The sequence below is a fragment of the Apostichopus japonicus genome, chromosome 14, assembly GCF_037975245.1.
Source record: "Apostichopus japonicus isolate 1M-3 chromosome 14, ASM3797524v1, whole genome shotgun sequence".
NCBI classification, from domain to species: domain Eukaryota; kingdom Metazoa; phylum Echinodermata; class Holothuroidea; order Aspidochirotida; family Stichopodidae; genus Apostichopus; species Apostichopus japonicus.
In genome coordinates this window covers 27,825,519-27,845,672 of record NC_092574.1, presented here as the reverse complement: position 1 = coordinate 27,845,672, position 20,154 = coordinate 27,825,519, and the positions used below count along the sequence as shown (strand labels likewise).

General features: G+C 36.2%; 1 protein-coding gene across 1 annotated transcript in view; it reads left to right on the top strand.

Annotated features, from left to right (window-relative positions):
* LOC139980118 (complement C3-like) overlaps positions 1-20,154 on the top strand; it is an 89,386-nt gene that overhangs the window by 59,311 nt on the left and 9,921 nt on the right. Inside the window, exons 27-34 of the mRNA XM_071991507.1 lie at positions 2,813-2,987; positions 4,632-4,846; positions 8,948-9,100; positions 9,817-9,876; positions 11,750-11,988; positions 16,446-16,533; positions 18,487-18,673; positions 19,372-19,470. Of these exons, the coding sequence (XP_071847608.1) occupies positions 2,813-2,987; positions 4,632-4,846; positions 8,948-9,100; positions 9,817-9,876; positions 11,750-11,988; positions 16,446-16,533; positions 18,487-18,673; positions 19,372-19,470 (1,216 nt within the window). The remainder of the gene's footprint in view (positions 1-2,812; positions 2,988-4,631; positions 4,847-8,947; positions 9,101-9,816; positions 9,877-11,749; positions 11,989-16,445; positions 16,534-18,486; positions 18,674-19,371; positions 19,471-20,154) is intronic.

Below are 20,154 nucleotides of genomic sequence, written 5' to 3'. Positions count from 1 at the left end.
GACTAGATGAACCCTATTGATTTTGGTGCCGGCAAAGGTTACCAAAGGTCAGTTAGATGCCAAAAACCAATATATTAAAAACAGCAATAACTCCCATTGACAGGGTCAGACATGGTTGATATTTTGGGAGTAGTTGTGAATGGGGTAAGGGGTCGTTTCCAAACATAACAGTAATGTGATCGAAGGTCAACAAAGGTCAATTAATGATAAAAAACTAGAATTTTTACGATAACTTGATAACGAAATGTCCGTTAGGGTTGGGAGTTGCTTCAATGTAATCCAATTGTCAACCCGCATCTGAGTGACCCTTGACCTCAATTTGACCTCTGGTGACCTTTACATGTTTTTTGGGATTTTTACAGTTTTGATGCTATTTTCAGATGTCAAAGGTACCTTCTGATCATAAATGTCAATAGGTTGACCCTGTGTGACCTTTTTGTGCAAAGTTATATGGGGTCAAAGTTTTTCGGTCGGAGTTAGGATGGCTGTACAGACTTGTCGTTTTGTTTTTTGGAATACCTTTTGATCATAAATGTCAATAGGTTGACCCCCATGTGACCTTCGTGTGCGAAGTTATACGAGGTCAAAGTTAAAAAATATTAATGAGGTCACGGGTCAAACATGAAAAACTCCAAATTGCAATAACTTGGCTACTATTTATTGGAATTTTGTCAAACTTGGTATGATGATATTGGTAGATAGTCTTCACACACTGATGTGTGTTGCAATTGATATCATGCATATTTATGAGGGGGGGGGCTTAGCAATATTTCATTATGAAAAGTTTGTATGCATGATAACTCAACAAGGGAATGATCAATCATTACCATTCTTGGTGGGTGGATGGCCCATAGTGAGTAGATGAATCCTGTTGATTTTGGTGCTCATATCATGAATATTAATGAGGTCATGGGGTCAAACGTGATATACTCCAAATTGCAAGTACTTGGCTACTATTACTAGTCGGAATTTCGTCAAACTTGGTATGATGTTAATGGTAGATAGTCTTCACACACTGATGTGTGTTGCAATTAATATCATGCATATTTATGAGGGGGGGGGCTTAGCAATATTTCGTTATGAAAAGTTTGTATGCATGATAACTCAACAAGGGAATGATCAATCATTACCATTCTTGGTGGGTGGGTGGCCCATAGTGAGTAGATGAATCCTGTTGATTTTGGTGCTCATATCATGAATATTAATGAGGTCATGGGGTCAAACGTGATATACTCCAAATTGCAAGTACTTGGCTACTATTACTAGTCGGAATTTCGTCAAACTTGGTATGATGTTAATGGTAGATAGTCTTCACACACTGATGTGTGTTGCAATTAATATCATGCATATTTATGAGGGGGGGGCTTAGCAATATTTCGTTATGAAAAGTTTGTATGCATGATAACTCAACAAGGGAATGATCAATCATTACCATTCTTGGTGGGTGGGTGGCCCATAGTGAGTAGATGAATCCTGTTGATTTTGGTGCTCATATCATGAATATTAATGAGGTCATGGGGTCAAACGTGATATACTCCAAATTGCAAGTACTTGGCTACTATTACTAGTCGGAATTTCGTCAAACTTGGTATGATGTTAATGGTAGATAGTCTTCACACACTGATGTGTGTTGCAATTGATATCAGGGCTTAGCATTACTTTGGCAACAAAAGTTTGTGTGCATAAGTTGCTGTTGTTGTATTAGGGCTTTGTTAGAAATTTCCCTATGAATGGAACTAATGAACAGCAGCAAGGAACCATGAAATGTTTTCATTCTGGTTTCAAAGAAGACAATAAAATATTCCAAAAATTGCATTAGGCCATAAACTTGTGTCCAGTGTCCTTGTCACAAAGGTTGTGAAAACAAAGGGACGAGGTCATAGAAAATTAAGCAGTCACTCCCTTTGCATCATAAATGTGCATAATTAGCTAATGTTTATTCAAAAGTGAAACCAGCATTAAGAGAATACTTGTAAAATGGTCAATTTTTATTTGAGTTGCAGCTATTTTCATGGTTTCTAATGCCTTTTAGAGTGATTTAGGACAATGCTGTTCATAGGTGTCCATAGACCTTTAAGCATTTTAATACCGCAGTTGGTTTAATGTGTTTCATTTAAGATTAATTTTATATAGGAGTTGAATATTGAGCCCCCCCTTTTACAATTTCATTAGATAAAGTAAACTTTGTGTTTGGTAACAGTGAAACAAATTCTGCTGATAGCTAGTGTTTTGAACAGGGCCTGCACAAATACAAACAGTTAGGAATTTCATCCTAAGGTTTTTTTTGTACCGTTAAATGCCATGTGCTATTATTTGGTTACTGGGTGTGAAACATATTATTATTATTTTATCAGGAGAAGTTTGTTGTTGAACAATTACTTCATGAAAAGATTTCACCAACTTTTTTAAAAGATCCTGTGTAATTATCTGCAGGAAAGACAATTAAGTATCAAACTATGACCATGTAAATCATGGTTTTGATGAATGAACATTCATCAACACCATTACTTCCATCGTAAGTACAACAGGAACATCTTATCAGGAATGTAAAAAATATCCAATGGAGTGGGAATGAACTAAGACACTCTTTTGAGCTTGAAAATGTGCTCACTCCCTAAACGAGAATAATTCTTGTATAAAATAATCTACAATTTATTTTAGACAAGAAAACAAAATACAAAACCAGGACGACAAAACAACAACAATTAACAGCAAATTCTTCCCATGTAGGAGAGCATTACCTTATAAGAAGTGAAATCCATGTGCCATATTGTACATTAACCTGTGATCTTGCTGCCATTTAACTCAATAGACGGACAGAATTGAGGAATCCACCAGACGTGCTAAGGCATTTTTGGAAGGTGAACTGAGAAACCTTAACAGACCATATGCTCTTGCTATTGTTACATATGCCTTAGCATTGGTTCAGAGTGCTGAAAGACACAGTGCAAACTTGCTTTTGAAATCAATGGATACTTACGATGAAGGTAAAGTGTGATCATCATTGCAACATCCAATCGCTTTTCTTTGCTTGATAGCTTCTTGACCAGTAGCCCATACCTGAACATACCTTTGCGGTAGATAAACTGCATAGCAATGGTTATAGGAAACTGTTGCTTGGTAGAATGAAACTCTATTATCTAGTGTTTGTTGGGAGTAGTAGACACTAGTGTTTGTTGGAAGAAGTAGATGCTATGACTCTAGTGTTTGTTTGGAGAAGTAGAGGCTGTGAAACTAGTGTTTGTTGGGAGTAGTAGAGGCTGTGACACTAGTGTTTGTTGGGAGTAGTAGAGGCTGTGACACTAGTGTTTGTTTGGAGAAGTAGAGGCTGTGAAACTAGTGTTTGTTGGGAGTAGTAGAGGCTGTGACTCTAGTGTTTGTTGGGAGTATTAAAGGCTGTGACTCTAGTGTTTGTTTGGAGAAGTAGAGGCTGTGAAACTAGTGTTTGTTGGGAGTAGTAGAGGCTGTGACACTAGTGTTTGTTGGGAGTAGTAGATGCTGTGACTCTAGTGTTTGTTTGGAGAAGTAGAGGCTGTGAAACTAGTGTTTGTTGGGAGTAGTAGAGGCTGTGACTCTAGTGTTTGTTGGGAGTATTAAAGGCTGTGACTCTAGTGTTTGTTTGGAGAAGTAGAGGCTGTGAAACTAGTGTTTGTTGGGAGTAGTAGAGGCTGTGACACTAGTGTTTGTTGGGAGTAGTAGAGGCTGTGAAACAAGTGTTTGTTTGGAGAAGTAGAGGCTGTGAAACAAGTGTTGTTGGGAGTAGTAGAGGCTGTAACACTAGTGTTTGTTTGGAGAAGTAGAGGCTGACACTAGTGTTTGTTGGGAGTAGTAGAGGCTGTGACACTAGTGTTTGTTGGGAGTAGTAGAGGCTGTGACTCTTGAATCAGCAAGTCTTTGCATGAAAGAGAGGCCCAGAATCTGAATATGTTCTCAAGGAATTACACATAAAATTGTAAAATTTCTGTTCTAATATTTATACTGTTAGCTAAATTGGCTTTCCAAATTTTATATCATGGCAATGCATCTATGATGTATGCAAACTTATGTCCAATTCCGTAGAAAGGCTATTGCACACACAGTGTATATATAAATCATCACAGAAACATTTCTATGTTTATCTTGTCAGAGACTTCATTAATTGATAAAACCATTGGGCTTTTCAATTGCAAATTTTCTCAGTGTTTGTATCAACATTCTGTGTAGCTTTCAATCTTTGTACATTTTTGCAAGTGTCACCCTTTTTTTTTTGTTTCATTGCCAGCATTCTTCAGATCTATACATTTCAACTTTATTTGTATTTCATCATCTTTTCATCATACCTTTTCAAATTTCTTTGTGTCTGTTTATTGTCATGTTCCATTGTGTCTGTTCATTGTCAACTATTTCTTGTCTTTACTTGGTCAATTTCTTTGCAATTTGTTCAGTGTTAACTTTCTTTATGTCTGAGCTTTGCCAACATTTCTGGGGGTTTCATGCTAAACTTTCTTTCTTTTGTACATTGTCAAATTTGTATTTGAATATTTCAATTTTCTTTATGTTTGTACAATGTCACATTACTGGAGTTTGTACGTTGTCAAGTTTCTTTCTTTACGTTGTGCACTTGCTTTATGTGTTTGCATTGCTCTTTCCAGAAACTGGTCTCCGCTATTGGACAGCAGATGCATCCAGCTTATCTGAAAATTCAAAGCCTTACTGGTATAGAGTACGCCCATCTGCTATCTCTGTTGAGACAACTGGCTATGCTCTCTTGGCCCAATTAGCCCTTGGGGATGTCACCTACAGCCATTCAATAGTCAAGTGGTTGTCCAAGCAACAGAATTATGGAGGTGGATTTGCCTCTACCCAGGTAGACTATAGTAGTAGACCATAATATTTCTTGCTTTTTGTTGATTTAAGGATACAAAGGGAACATGTTTGTGTAAGATCAGCAAGATTAACAGAAGAATGCATGTGTTCAAGGCTGTCATGCTTTCATTTAAGCATTGGAAAGGACATCAAGTGTTTTTAAATATTTGGTTACAAAGAGACCTTACTCCCATATGCAGGGTCACCATTGTTGAGGCATTAGGCCTTCCTCAATTGGTGTTCCTTTTCCTGATTTCCTGCATATTTCCTCCATATTTACTCAAAAGTCTTCAACCTCTCACTTTTCATTTGATCTGGGCTGGTAGACCTGACAATGTTAAACGTAGCATGTTGAATGGGCCTTATAATTAAGGGGTTAGAGGGCTACACACATTTAAAGTTTTATTTGTAAATTGTTTTGATCTGTATGTTCATGTAAGTATGAGAGCTTTTCTTTTACAGTGTAACATGGAGTCTAATGATATTCAGAACACTTTCATTCAAATACTACGGGTTCCTAGCCAATTTGGAAAACACATAAAACATATACAAACTATGATGTGGAGTGTTGCACTCAATGTTTATGATTTGAGCCCTTTATACGTTAACCCATCCAAGCCCACATATATCATAGGAATAATGTGATGTTCCTCTTTTCAAGGAAGACAATAAAATATTTAACAAAATCCCCTAAGGCCACAAACCTGTGTTCAGTGTCCTTGAAGCAAAGGTTGTGAAATAAAGGATTAACAAAACAGAAAATTAGGCATTCACTCTCTTTACATCATCAATGTGCATAATTAGCTAATGTTTATTCATAAATAAAGCTAGAATTAAGAAAGACTTGTAAAATGGTCAATTATTGATGCATTTTGATGGGGTTCAGCTATTTTCATGATTTCTAATGCCTATTAGGGTGATTAGGACAATGTTGTTCATAAGTGTCCGTAGACCTTGAAGGATGTCTTTCCTGGTCCCATCTCTCATTGAAAATGATCAACAATTTCAAGTAACGTCAATCATTATTTTTCTCAAAGTCTGCATAACAGATCCAAACGTTCTCAATTAATAAGAATTTAACAGTCTTTACTTACTTCTCCAGCGGCAATTGAGAAAGTTTATTAGGTCCTAGATTTTGGTATAAATGAACAAGATTGGAGAAACATATTTCAGTCACCATTCTGATGCCGTAATAGATAACAAAATCTATTATTTTCAGATTTGTTTCAGTCAACAAATTCTTTGCACAAATAGTTTTCTTGTTCATATTAAGAAATGTGATAATGCATTATGTTCCTTCTGTAATTTACATGAAGAAACAATAACTCTTTTGTTTGTGAAATTATTTCTAAGGACATTTTGGGTGTTGATCAAGCAGTATTTGGTTGTCAATTTCTTTCTCATAAGGAGACTTCATTTTCGGGTATAAGTTTCTCTTAGAGCAGCCTTAAAACTTTTGATTTTTAACGTAAAATATTATATTTTTGGTAAAAAAAATAAAAAGAAGAGAGAATTGCAACAAGTTTGCACAAAATTTCTTTTACAAGTGGAAAATACAATTTCATCAAATGTACACTGTACACAGTTGAGTCTAATACAAAGTTTATAGTCTTATATAAATAATAAGCAATTAAAATCAGCATTAGCTTCTTGCTTGTCTTTATAAATGATAAGCAATTAAAATCAGCATTAGCTTCTTGCTTGTCTTTATAAATAATAAGCAATTAAAATCAGCATTAGCTTCTTGCTTGTCTTTATAAATGATAAGCAATTAAAATCAGCATTAGCTTCTTGCTTGTCTTTATAAATGATAAGCAATTAAAATCAGCATTAGCTTCTTGCTTGTCTTTATAAATGATAAGCAATTAAAATCAGCATTAGGTTCTTGCTTGTCTTTATAAATGATAAGCAATTAAAATCAGCATTAGGTTCTTGCTTGTCTTTATAAATGATAAGCAATTAAAATCAGCATTAGGTTCTTGCTTGTCTTTATAAATGATAAGCAATTAAAATCAGCATTAGGTTCTTGCTTGTCTTTATAAATGATAAGCAATTAAAATCAGCATTAGCTTCTTGCTTGTCTTTATAAATGATAAGCAATTAAAATCAGCATTAGGTTCTTGCTTGTCTTTATAAATGATAAGCAATTAAAATCAGCATTAGGTTCTTGCTTGTCTTTATAAATGATAAACAATTAAAATCAGCATTAGCTTCTTGCTTGTCTTTATAAATGATAAGCAATTAAAATCAGCATTAGGTTCTTGCTTGTCTTTATAAATGATAAGCAATTAAAATCAGCATTAGGTTCTTGCTTGTCTTTATAAATGATAAGCAATTAAAATCAGCATTAGCTTCTTGCTTGTCTTTATAAATGATAAGCAATTAAAATCAGCATTAGCTTCTTGCTTGTCTTTATAAATGATAAGCAATTAAAATCAGCATTAGCTTCTTGCTTGTCTTTATAAATGATAAGCAATTAAAATCAGCATTAGGTTCTTGCTTGTCTTTATAAATAATAAGCAATTAAAATCAGCATTAGGTTCTTGCTTGTCTTTATAAATAATAAGCAATTAAAATCAGCATTAGCTTCTTGCTTGTCTTTATAAATGATAAACAATTAAAATCAGCATTAGCTTCTTGCTTGTCTTTATAAATGATAAGCAATTAAAATCAGCATTAGGTTCTTGCTTGTCTTTATAAATGATAAGCAATTAAAATCAGCATTAGGTTCTTGCTTGTCTTTATAAATGATAAGCAATTAAAATCAGCATTAGGTTCTTGCTTGTCTTTATAAATGATAAGCAATTAAAATCAGCATTAGGTTCTTGCTTGTCTTTATAAATAATAAGCAATTAAAATCAGCATTAGCTTCTTGCTTGTCTTTATAAATGATAAACAATTAAAATCAGCATTAGGTTCTTGCTTGTCTTTATAAATGATAAGCAATTAAAATCAGCATTAGCTTCTTGCTTGTCTTTATAAATGATAAGCAATTAAAATCAGCATTAGCTTCTTGCTTGTCTTTATAAATGATAAGCAATTAAAATCAGCATTAGCTTCTTGCTTGTCTTTATAAATGATAAGCAATTAAAATCAGCATTAGGTTCTTGCTTGTCTTTATAAATAATAAGCAATTAAAATCAGCATTAGCTTCTTGCTTGTCTTTATAAATGATAAACAATTAAAATCAGCATTAGGTTCTTGCTTGTCTTTATAAATGATAAGCAATTAAAATCAGCATTAGGTTCTTGCTTGTCTTTATAAATGATAAGCAATTAAAATCAGCATTAGGTTCTTGCTTGTCTTTATAAATGATAAGCAATTAAAATCAGCATTAGGTTCTTGCTTGTCTTTATAAATGATAAGCAATTAAAATCAGCATTAGCTTCTTGCTTGTCTTTATAAATGATAAGCAATTAAAATCAGCATTAGGTTCTTGCTTGTCTTTATAAATGATAAGCAATTAAAATCAGCATTAGCTTCTTGCTTGTCTTTATAAATGATAAACAATTAAAATCAGCATTAGGTTCTTGCTTGTCTTTATAAATGATAAGCAATTAAAATCAGCATTAGGTTCTTGCTTGTCTTTATAAATGATAAGCAATTAAAATCAGCATTAGGTTCTTGCTTGTCTTTATAAATGATAAACAATTAAAATCAGCATTAGCTTCTTGCTTGTCTTTATAAATGATAAGCAATTAAAATCAGCATTAGGTTCTTGCTTGTCTTTATTCACTAATGTCTTTCATTCCTGGGTTCTTGCTTGTTATCTAAGTTATGTAAATTTTCCTTTTCTTTTTGCCAGTTTGAAAAGACTTTACTTGGATGTACAAAAGATATGCAAAGATGATGTGAATAAAAAGATGTAAAAGTATTTGAGCTAGGCCAATGACTTTCTTTCAAGTAATTTCCTTTTTTATCAGCTGCTTCCATCAGCATTCTGATGTTCTTGCTTGAAGTTGCAGTTGATGTACAAGGGTTATATCACTTTAGTAATGTGCTGGTTTGCCTCAGAGGAGGTCAGATGTGGCCTTTGATATGTAAATTCATGTTTTCCTTCCAAAGGTTAAATAGAAAACTCTGTTGTGCTCCTTTGTTGCAGGATACAACCATAGCACTGCAAGCCCTCTCAGAGTATGCTGTTCTGAATGATGAAGGTGAAATAGACATGCGTTGTTTCGTTCAACAAGGGGATGACTATAGAGAAGACTTCCACTTCACAAGTGAAAATGCTTTGGTCCAAAGGCATGCCACAGTGAGTTATGTGAAATGTATTGGATAAGCAAACTTAATACCAAACTTGATTCTGTCTCATTCCATTGGTGCTTTAATTAGCCAGATGGTCTCCAAACTTTTGAAAATAACCTTAAAAATGTGGACAAACATAGCCATGTTTCTTAGTTTTGGGCATATTTGATTAATGTCTACATAATCTGGATACAAACACTCCAAACAAAATTTGGAGTGTTAGCTCAGTGGTTAACGCAGGTGCCTTTCAATCATAAGGTCCCCGGTTCAAGTCACTCTCAGATTAATGTATGTCGTCCAGTTACATTGTTGTTGACAATTAACAATTCATAATCATAGACGTTAAATATGAATGTAAGAGACTGACTTTGGTCAGCTTGCTTGATAAGCGAATGATGGCTTCTTTGCCAGTTCCTGCTGCCAGGAGGATCTAATATACAATAATCAATTGGTTATACTACACAATTGTTCTGTGTGAATGTCTCATCAATGACTCTGTTTTTTGCTTTCTATAAATGTGATTTGACAATTGGCGGGTGTTGACATGGCTGTGTATCAGCATTATCAATTTACTGGAAGATATTCTGACTTGGGAGTGACCCTTGATAGGCCAGAATTGCAAATATGGAATATTCCTTGTAAATAAATTAAAATAACAGAAATGGAAACATCAAGGAAATACTTTGACTTTATAAATTCATTAACCAAATGTTTTTCTTCTAGCCTCCAGTGAATGGCTCACTGGAAGTACGATCAGTAGGAAGAGGAACAGGTAAACTCAATGTGAGTATCTTCAAATAATATAGCTGCCAACTTTGGTGCATTCAGTCTGTCCAATGATTCTACTATTTCTACTTTTAGACCCCTTAGGGATCATATGCCACGGTGGCAGCACCATACATGACTGTACTACTACGCCTAATATGACTGTAACTAACATGACTGTACCAAACAAATATGACTGCACCATACATGACTGTACCAACATTACTGTACCACATTACTGCAGCTTATATTACTTTAACAAACATGACTACCATACATGAATGTAGCAAACGTGTCTGTATCATACATGACTGTACCATACATGTCTGTAACAAACATGACTGTACCATACATGACTGTACCATATATGACAAGCAAATGTGTCTGAATCATACATGACTGTACCATACATGACTGTACCATACTTGCCTGTACCATACATGACTGTACCAGACATGGCTTTACCATGCATGACAAGCAAATGTGTCTGAATCATACATGACTGTACCATACATGACTGTACCATACATGACTACTATACCTGAATGTACCATACATGACTGTATCATACATGGCTGTACCATACATGACTGTATCAAACATGACTGCATCATACATGACTGTACCATACATGACTGTACCATACATGACTGCGCCAAACATGACTGCACCATACATGACTGTAGCAAACATGACTGTATCATACATGGCTGTACCATACATGACTGTAGCAAACATGTCTGTATCATACATGGCTGTACCATACATGACTGTAGCAAACATGTCTGTATCATACATGGCTGTACCATACATGACTGTAGCAAACATGTCTGTACCATACATGACTGTATCATACATGACTGTACCATACATGACTGCACCATACGTGACTGTATCATACATGACTGTACAACACACCACTGTAACATACATGACTGAACCATACATATTAACTGTACCATACATGACTGTAGCAAACATGTCTGTATCATACATGGCTGTACCATACATGACTGTATCATACATGACTGCATCATACATGGCTGTACCATACATGACTGTAGCAAACATGACTGTATCATACATGACTGTACCATATATGACTATATCAAACATGACTGTTTCAAACATGACTGTATCATACAATACTTTACCATATATGACTGTACCTAGCATGACTTCAACAAAAATTACTGCAGAAGGTATGCTTTTATGAAGTCCTGGCGGATTACTTAACCCTAGTAGGTATGCTTTCCTAGTGAATTACTAAACCCTTATAGGTATGCTTTCATGAAGTACTAGTGGAATGCTTAACCCTTATAGGTTTGCTATCATGGAGTCTTAGTGGAATACTTCAACACTCATAGGTATGCTTTCATGAAGTCCTAATGGAATACTTAAACACATATTGGAATGCTTACATGGCTTCATTGAGTCCTGGTAAATTACTTTAACCCTAATAGGTAAGCTTTCATGAAGTACTAGTAGATTACTTAACTCTGATAGGTTTGCTTTCATGGAGTCTTAGTGGATTACTTTAACCCTGATAGGTATGCTTTCATGAAGTACTAGTGGATCACTTGTACCATTATATAGATGTTGCCATGCACTTGATAAACTGAATGAAGTCTGAAAAGTGAAGTATGTCAGGTAATGAAGATAGAATGTAGTTCTTTGTTACATTTAAAAGAGAATACCCAAGTAAATATCTCAGCAATCTTTACCCCAGTCAAGTTCATCAGCTACTTGAGGCACAGATTCAGAATTTATCTATAAAAGGTTGATGTCGAACCAATTGCAATTGTGAGGTATAAGTTCATATTGTATTAGAGATAAATTTTCATGGTTTGTTGTTTGTCAATAAGTTCAAAAGTCTATCTTGATCTGACAGGTGAAAGTGACCTATAATACAATATCTGAAGATGTCAGTGAGAGGCAATGTGCCTTCACCATCGAGATTAATGCCAGGGAAGCGTTAGCTGACAACGGAGATGGTCCCCCAGAGAAGCCCCCTAATGCACAACGCGGTGACCTGCACGACGCAAGGTCAAGAGTGGGGCGTTTAAGGAGACAAGCCCAACGGGATGAGGGCAGAGGTGCCTTGATACTGAATGTGAGAGTGGTTGTTGCGTGAGTTATTTTGATAGATTTATGCTGTAACCTAACAAAGCAAAGCTGCTGCTAGCATTAATATGTGCATGCACATGAATTGGGTTCCTACTTTAATGTCTTCAATCAGACAATAACCGGAGATATTGTTGATTTGTGGTTTAGATGAAATCATCACCTTTTGCAATTATGACCATAAACGTGTACATATATGTATATATAACTCTTGAATGATTGAAAGACATTGTATGTTAATGCCTCATATTGAGTTCTGGAAACCTATTGTTTTAAGTCGAGTAGGTTGAGAGGGTTAAAATGTGAGACTCTTTTAAATAAAGGTTCTCAAGAAGGGAAGAGTGGACAGTACACTTTATTTGAGGATGCCCCATTTTGGATAGATTTAAGTATATTGCTTAGCTCTGCAGCTGGTACAAGATCAGCATAGATAAGAAGTGAAAACCTGTCGACACAACATTTCAAGAACGGTGAATTTTGATGTCAGTCATGTATTTGGATGTCATATAGTGGAGGTAAAGCCATTTTTGGTTACTTGCCATATGCAGGCAAGTTAAACCTATGCAGTCAAGTTGGCATGTGCATATGATGCCCAAGCATTTAAACAAGGTATCTCATGATAGGTAACCTCTGTAGTTCTCATATTTGGCATGTGGCTACCCCATAATTAGTGCAAGAACCCTATTGTTTTGGCTGGAGGTCAAGGGTCAGCATAGGGCAAAATGTGAAAATCTCAAAAATGCTGTTATCTCCAGAATCTGAACATCAAGGGAGCTCATATATGCATGGTAGGATAGCCTTATGTAGTGTTTAGTTTGTGCAAATTTTATGTCAGCGTTCATTTAAGGTCACCAGGGCTCAAAACTTGTAATCCTTGTGAACACGATATCTCCAGATAAGTAACTATATTGACTCTCATATTTTGCATGTGTCTGTCCTATAATGAGTACAAGAAACTCATTGTTTTTAGGTTATTTGGGGTCATCAAAGGTCACACTCTGTAAAGCCTTATAAACACAAACCTTGTCAACACTATACTATCCAAAGATAGGTTGCATCACTTAGTGTATATTTATCATGTGTCTTTATTAGAGTGAGTACAAGAAACCAATTTTTTTGGGTGTTCAATTGGGTCAGCAAAATGTCAATATAACTTTACCTACAAAAGAGATTATAAATGCATGGTATATAAACCAAATGATAAGTAAAATTGCTTCAAAATTTGGTAAAGGTGAAAGCTTTTGCAAGGTTTGCAGAAGTCAAACCCTATAAAATTTCTAAAGGTCAGGTCTGAATGAAGATGTGAACTTATGCTGATTTGACTCTCCATATGCAGTAGAACCTTGTCGCTGTGTTTGGTTTCGATGATAATCGTACCCTATGCATTCATGATGGCGTGTATGTGTTCGTGCGTTTGTGACGCCCAGCTTGTAAACACGATATCTCAAGAAGGAAAGGTCAGACCAATTTCATATTTAGTGTGTAGAAGTACCACATTAAGTACAAGAAGCCTATTGTTTTTGGTGGAGGTCAAAGCTCATTTGGGCTTACCTGGGGTCAAATTGTGAAAACCTTGTAAACACAATATCTCAAGAAAAATAAAAGGTCAGACCAACTTCATATTTGATGTGTGGAAGTACCACATTAATTACAAGAAGCCTATTGTTTGTGGTTAAGGTCAAAGGTCATTTGGGGTCACCAGGGGTCAAAGTGTGAAAACCTTGCAAACAATATTTCTCAAGAAGAAAAGCTTGGGGGGACCCCATATTTAGTGTGTAGAAGTACCATATTAAGTACAAGAAGCTTGTTTTTTTTGGTGGAGGTCAAGGTCAATTGGGGTCACTAGGGGTCAAAATGTTAAATCCTCATAAACATGGAATCGCAAGAAGGGAATCATGGGCAGACCTCATATTTGGTGTGTAGGAGTACCACATTGTGTAAAAGAAGCCTACTGTCTTTGGTGGAAGGCAAAAGTCATTTGAGGTCACCAGGGGTCAAATTGCGAAAACCATGTAATCAAGATATCTCAATATTGGAAGCTTGGGCTCACCTCGTATTTAGTGTGTACAAGTAACACATTGAGTTAATTGTTTTTGGTGGAGGTCAGCGGTCTTCAGATGTCAAATTGTGAAACCCTTGTAAACATGTACACCCTCACTATACATAATGTCAGATTCATGATGAAACTGCTCATTACATCATGGAAACCTCAATGCATTTTAGCATTCTGGTTACATGAAAAACAAAGGTCGGCTTCAGGTATGTGCAGTATGAACTAACTAACAGGGTTAGCTTGCAGACTACTCTTGTGCTACATATGTAATGTACTTAAAGACAAGTAACCGCCAATGCATAAGGAATCTATGTGGTGGTGATGGCATGTGTTTGTGTAAAAGGACTGTAATGGTGATCCTTTGAGGTAAACAGAAATCTGTAAATGTTGTAAGGCATGATGACTTGGGCAGTAGAGTTTTGAATGTAGAGCCACACCTTAGACATCTAGCCAATAAATAATCCTCACGTTTTTTGTAGAAGTGAAAGTGAACTAAGAGAAAGCTTACAAAACTTGTTAACACTGACGAATGCAAAAGTGACAGCTTGGGTGAACTTCACACTGTGTATGTGCATAACTTTTTTGTTTTCTGTTAAGGTTTCAGGTTAATTTTAGATGAAGTCCAGAGTCTGAAAGCCTTTACAAGTTGATAGTTGCAAAGCTTTGCCCCATTTATTTACAAACAATAGGTTAGATACTTGTGCTGTGACAGTGCAGTAGAACCTTTGTGACAGTCTCCTCTGTTGAAAAACTGGAGTGCCCATTCATTTACAAAGAAGCTAGGTTGGATACATGTGATATCACAGAGCAGTAGGACCTATGTGACAGTCTCCTCTGTTGAAAGACTGGAAAGCCCATTCATTTACAAAGAAGCCTAGATGAGATACTTGTGATATTACAGAGCAGTAGGACATATGTGACAGTCTCCCTTGTTGAAAGACTGGAAAGCCCCTATCATTTACAAAGAAGCCTAGATGAGATACTTGTGATATCACAGAGCAGTAGGACCTATGTGAAAGTCTCCTCTGTTGAAAGGCTGGAAAGCCCATTCATTTACAAAGAAGCCTAGATTAGATACATGTGATATCACAGAGCAGTAGGACCTATGTGACAGTCTCCTCTGTTGAAAGACTGGAAATCCCATTCATTTACAAAGAAGCCTAGATTAGATACATGTGATATCACAGAGCAGTAGGACCTATGTGACAGTCTCCTCTGTTGAAAGACTAGAAAGCCCATTCATTTACAAAGAAGCCTAGAGTAGATACATGTGATATCACAGAGCAGTAGGACCTATGTGACAGTCTCCTCTGTTGAAAGGCTGGAAAGCCCATTCATTTACAAAGAAGCCTAGGTTGGATACATGTGATATCACAGAGCATTAGGACCTATGTGACAGTCTCCTCTGTTGTAAGACTGGAAAGCCCATTCATTTACAAAGAAGCCTAGATGAGATACTTGTGATATTACAGAGCAGTAGGACCTATGTGACAGTCTCCTCTGTTGAAAGGCTGGAAGCCCATTCATTTACAAAGAAGCCTAGGATAGATACATGTGATATCACAGAGCAGTAGGACCTATGTGACAGTCTCCTCTGTTGAAAGGCTGGAAAGCCCATTCATTTACAAAGAAGCCTAGATGAGATACATGTGATATCACAGAGCAGTAGGACCTATGTGACAGTCTCCTCTGTTGTAAGACTGGAAAGCCCATTCATTTACAAAGAAGCCTAGATGAGATACATGTGATATCACAGAGCAGTGGGACCTATGTGACAGTCTCCTCTGTTGAAAGACTGGAAAGCCCATTCATTTACAAAGAAGCCTAGATGAGATACATGTGATATCACAGAGCAGTAGGACCTATGTGACAGTCTCCTCTGTTGAAAGACTGGAAAGCCCATTCATTTACAAAGAAGCCTAGATTAGATACATGTGATATCACAGAGCAGTAGGACCTATGTGACAGTCTCCTCTGTTGTAAGACTGGAAAGCCCATTCATTTACAAAGAAGCCTAGATGAGATACATGTGATATCACAGAGCAGTGGGACCTATGTGACAGTCTCCTCTGTTGAAAGACTGGAAAGCCCATTCATTTACAAAGAAGCCTAGGTTAGATACTTGTGATATATCACAGAGCAAACAGCAACCGATGTTCTGAAAGGCTTTACAAGCATATTTGTGACATAAATACAATAAACTGATAACATTTCTTTCAATCAAATTTTTGTTGAGAGAAACTAAGCCTCAAACATAACCAGCTGCTCTAAGTATAAACGAAAAGGATATGTACTGTATGTTATGTTAAAATCCAGTTTAACTTTCAATGTTAGGCAGGTCAGTTTTGTTGTGAAGGATCAGATATATTCGTTATATATCTCATTTATCTTTTATTCTTCAAAATTATAGGTACATCAAGAGTGTACCAACAAACATGGCCATCATTGATGTTGGTATTTATTCTGGCTTTGAACCCATCAAGGAAGATTTAGAACAGGTGAATTTACCCATATCCAATCTATTACCTCTTCCTTTGGAATACACTCATCATCACCAAATGATTTAAGATACAACCAGTGTAAAGTTTGCTTGAATTTCAGCACAGTTCAAGATGGTAGTCCATTTGTTTATGCTTCTAGTTTTTAATTTCCTTCTTTGGCTATCTTACATCATGCTAATTGTTAGACGTAGAATGGTGTCTGATCAACTGATTAAGATATCAGAAATGCCGCATAGTACCCTAATTTAATTGTACATCCTCATCTCATAGCTCACCTCCATTGGATAATTCACCCTCAGATGATAGTCCATGTTCACACAGTAATTCACCCTCATTTTATAGCTCACCTCCATTGGATGATTCATATCATCTGAGGGTGAATTACTGTGTGAGCATAGACTATCATCTGAGGGTGAATCATCCAATGGAGGTGAGCTATATCAAATGAGGGTGAATTACTGTGTGAACATGGACTATCATCTTAGGGTGAATCATCCAATGGAGGTGAGCTATATCAAATGAGGGTGAATTACTGTGTGAACATGGACTATCATCTTAGGGTGAATCATCCAATGGAGGTGAGCTATATCAAATGAGGGTGAATTACTGTGTGAGCATGGACTATCATCTGAGGGTGAATCATCCAATGGAGGTGAGCTATATCAAATGAGGGTGAATTACTGTGTGAACATGGACTATCATCTTAGGGTGAATCATCCAATGGAGGTGAGCTATATCAAATGAGGGTGAATTACTGTGTGAACATGGACTATCATCTGAGGGTGAATCATCCAATGGAGGTGACCTATCAAATGAGGGTGAATTACTGTCCAGAAATACTATGCTGAAATACTGATGATAGTCCATGTTCACACAGTAATTCACCCTCATTTGATAGCTCACCTCCATTGGATGATTCACCCTCAGATGATATATAGTGCTCACACAGCCATGCTCATACAGTAATTCCCCCTCCTTTGATAGCTCACCTCCATTGTATAATTCACCCTCAGATGATAGTCTATGTTCACACAGTAATTCACCCTTATTTGATAGCTCACCTCCATTGTATAATTTACCATCGTGTGATAGTTCCTATAACTTCCACAATATACAGTTCACTCTCTTATAGCACTGGTTTGCTCCAGAGGAGACATACATTATGTCTTGTAAGAGGTGCCACGAACTGTACATAGGAGAAACAGAAGGCATACTTACCGACAGGGTGACTTAACATCTTTGCTTAATCACAAACAGTTTTGTTCCTTCCTGCTGGGACCCATTTTACAAGGCTTTCACACTGTTTATTTTTCTGCTTGTAGAGGTTTGAACTTTGACTAATTGTTGAATATTACCTCATATAAAAACCAGGCACACTTTCACATATGCTCTTCACATATTAAAGTTGGATTTACATTAAAGGTGTACTTTTCACTTTATGTGAATTTTATTCCTTGCCAAAAGGCAAGAGGATCTATAGGATTGGGTGTGCCTGTGACTCCAAAATTTTTAGTTGGTTACAATTACCATGTGGAACTGGGTTTAAACCTGATATGTGGCAAAAAAATCTGTTCAAATTTACTTTTGTACTGTGTATTACTTGTATTTTGTAAGACCCATATATACCTTTTAAAAACATTGGATGATTGTTATTATATTGTGATGAATTATCACATTCACTACCTTTCTCAAGCTTATTTGAAGAGGCAAAGCAATATGCAGTTCATTGAACCAGGGTCCCATTGGTAAAGGGCCCCTGCTGTTACTCTTGAACAGGAGCCCCTGAAACCCTAGCTATGCCACTGCATGTCTGATCATGTGATAGTTTCACTGCTATTAGTACTTCTCCTTTATCCTTCACCATGGCCTGCCATATGACTACAGCATTTCAGAATTTCCAGATATACTCTATTTGATTCTGATCTCATTTGTTTTTTTTTCCATGCATAGGTTGTTGAAGACAATGATTACATCAGCAGATTTGAAATTTCCCAGAGATCAGTGATTTTCTATGCAGATTTCATCCCTACACAAAGCCAAGAACCTGAACTGGAAATCCAGTTTAATGTCAAGAGAAGGCACACAGTGGGAAATATTAAGCCAGTTGCTGTGAAAGTTTATGACTATTACAACCCTAGTGAGTCTCAAGCTTGCATATTTGCAAGTATTCTAGAAGAACTTGTGAAAGATGTTTTCAAATTGTAAAGGATCATATGAATGATGAAAGTCATTGATTGATTCAGTTTCAATTTATTCTCAGCATACCCTTCTGTGTGGTATCAGAGTCCAAACAATGGTATTTACAATATTATCATAACATAATGAAAATGATGACATCAACTTCCAGAACCTTACATGAATGTTTGCGAATACAGACACCTAAATTCTGTATACTTTGCAGTGGGAGTGGGTGTTTACTTCTGTCACCAACAGCTGTTCATAAATGTACTTTACCATAACTTAATTGAGTTACTAAGCCAAGTGGTTTGGATTATAGTGCAATGATAGCCTCATAACCAGCTTCCTGTGTGATCCTCCAAATGTAAGACATCCCAAACTTATCTAAAATACATTTTACTCTAACAATCCAAGGAGAACTATATATGTCAGTCGTGAATTGCTCTGTAAAGCTTATAAACCATATGTAACAACTTTTGCTCACTACATTTTACAATCCTACACCAGAAGTAATCATTCTCAAAATTATTTTGTAACATCCTTATTGTTGAAACGATATTACCATATCAAATATGTCTTGAAGCAATTGCCTCTGAGAAGCATGACTGATCCATAATAAATCTGTAAAACATTTCTTGAATATTTGATTTCTTGCAGCTGAAGAATGTGTTAAGTTTTACCATCCTGCATCTGTTGATTCAAGAGATTCCCTTTTGGATTATATCTGCGAAGGAAGTGTCTGTCTCTGTGCTGAAGGTAATCAGAACCAATTGAATTCTTGCTTTAATTCTTCCTCATGTAGGGATGCATTTTACCATTTAAACAGCATTGTAAGTTTGCACTCAATTCTACTTTCATTGCATTACATTCACAGAGTGTTGAAAGCAGTTCTGGCACAGTTCTGGGACTATGTAGTTACCATAATTTTTCTCTTATTAGGGTTCTTTGGTACCGGGTACTGAATTAATATTTGTAAACAGGGTACCACAATTATCAATTTGAGTGATATTATCCGTTTTTCCTTATGATAGCTACTATCCACAACCAAATTCTGAAAAAACACATTTGGAACATGTAAAGGATGAGAGTGTATGGCAAGCTGCTTCAACATGTTCCTCTCCATTTCTCTTACAAGCTGCTTCAACATGTACCTCTCCATTTCTCTTACAAGCTGCTTCAACATGTATCTCTCTATTTGTCTCACAAGCTGCTTCAACATGTTCCTCTCCATTTCTTTCACAAGCTGTTTCAACATGTACCTCTATATTTGTCTAACAAGTTGTTTCAACATGTTCCTCTCTATTTGTCTCACAAGCTGCTTCAACATGTTCCTCTCTATTTGTCTCACAAGCTGCTTCAACATGTACCTCTCTATTTGTCTCACAAGCTGCTTCAACATGTTCCTCTCTATTTGTCTCACAAGCTGCTTCAACATGTACC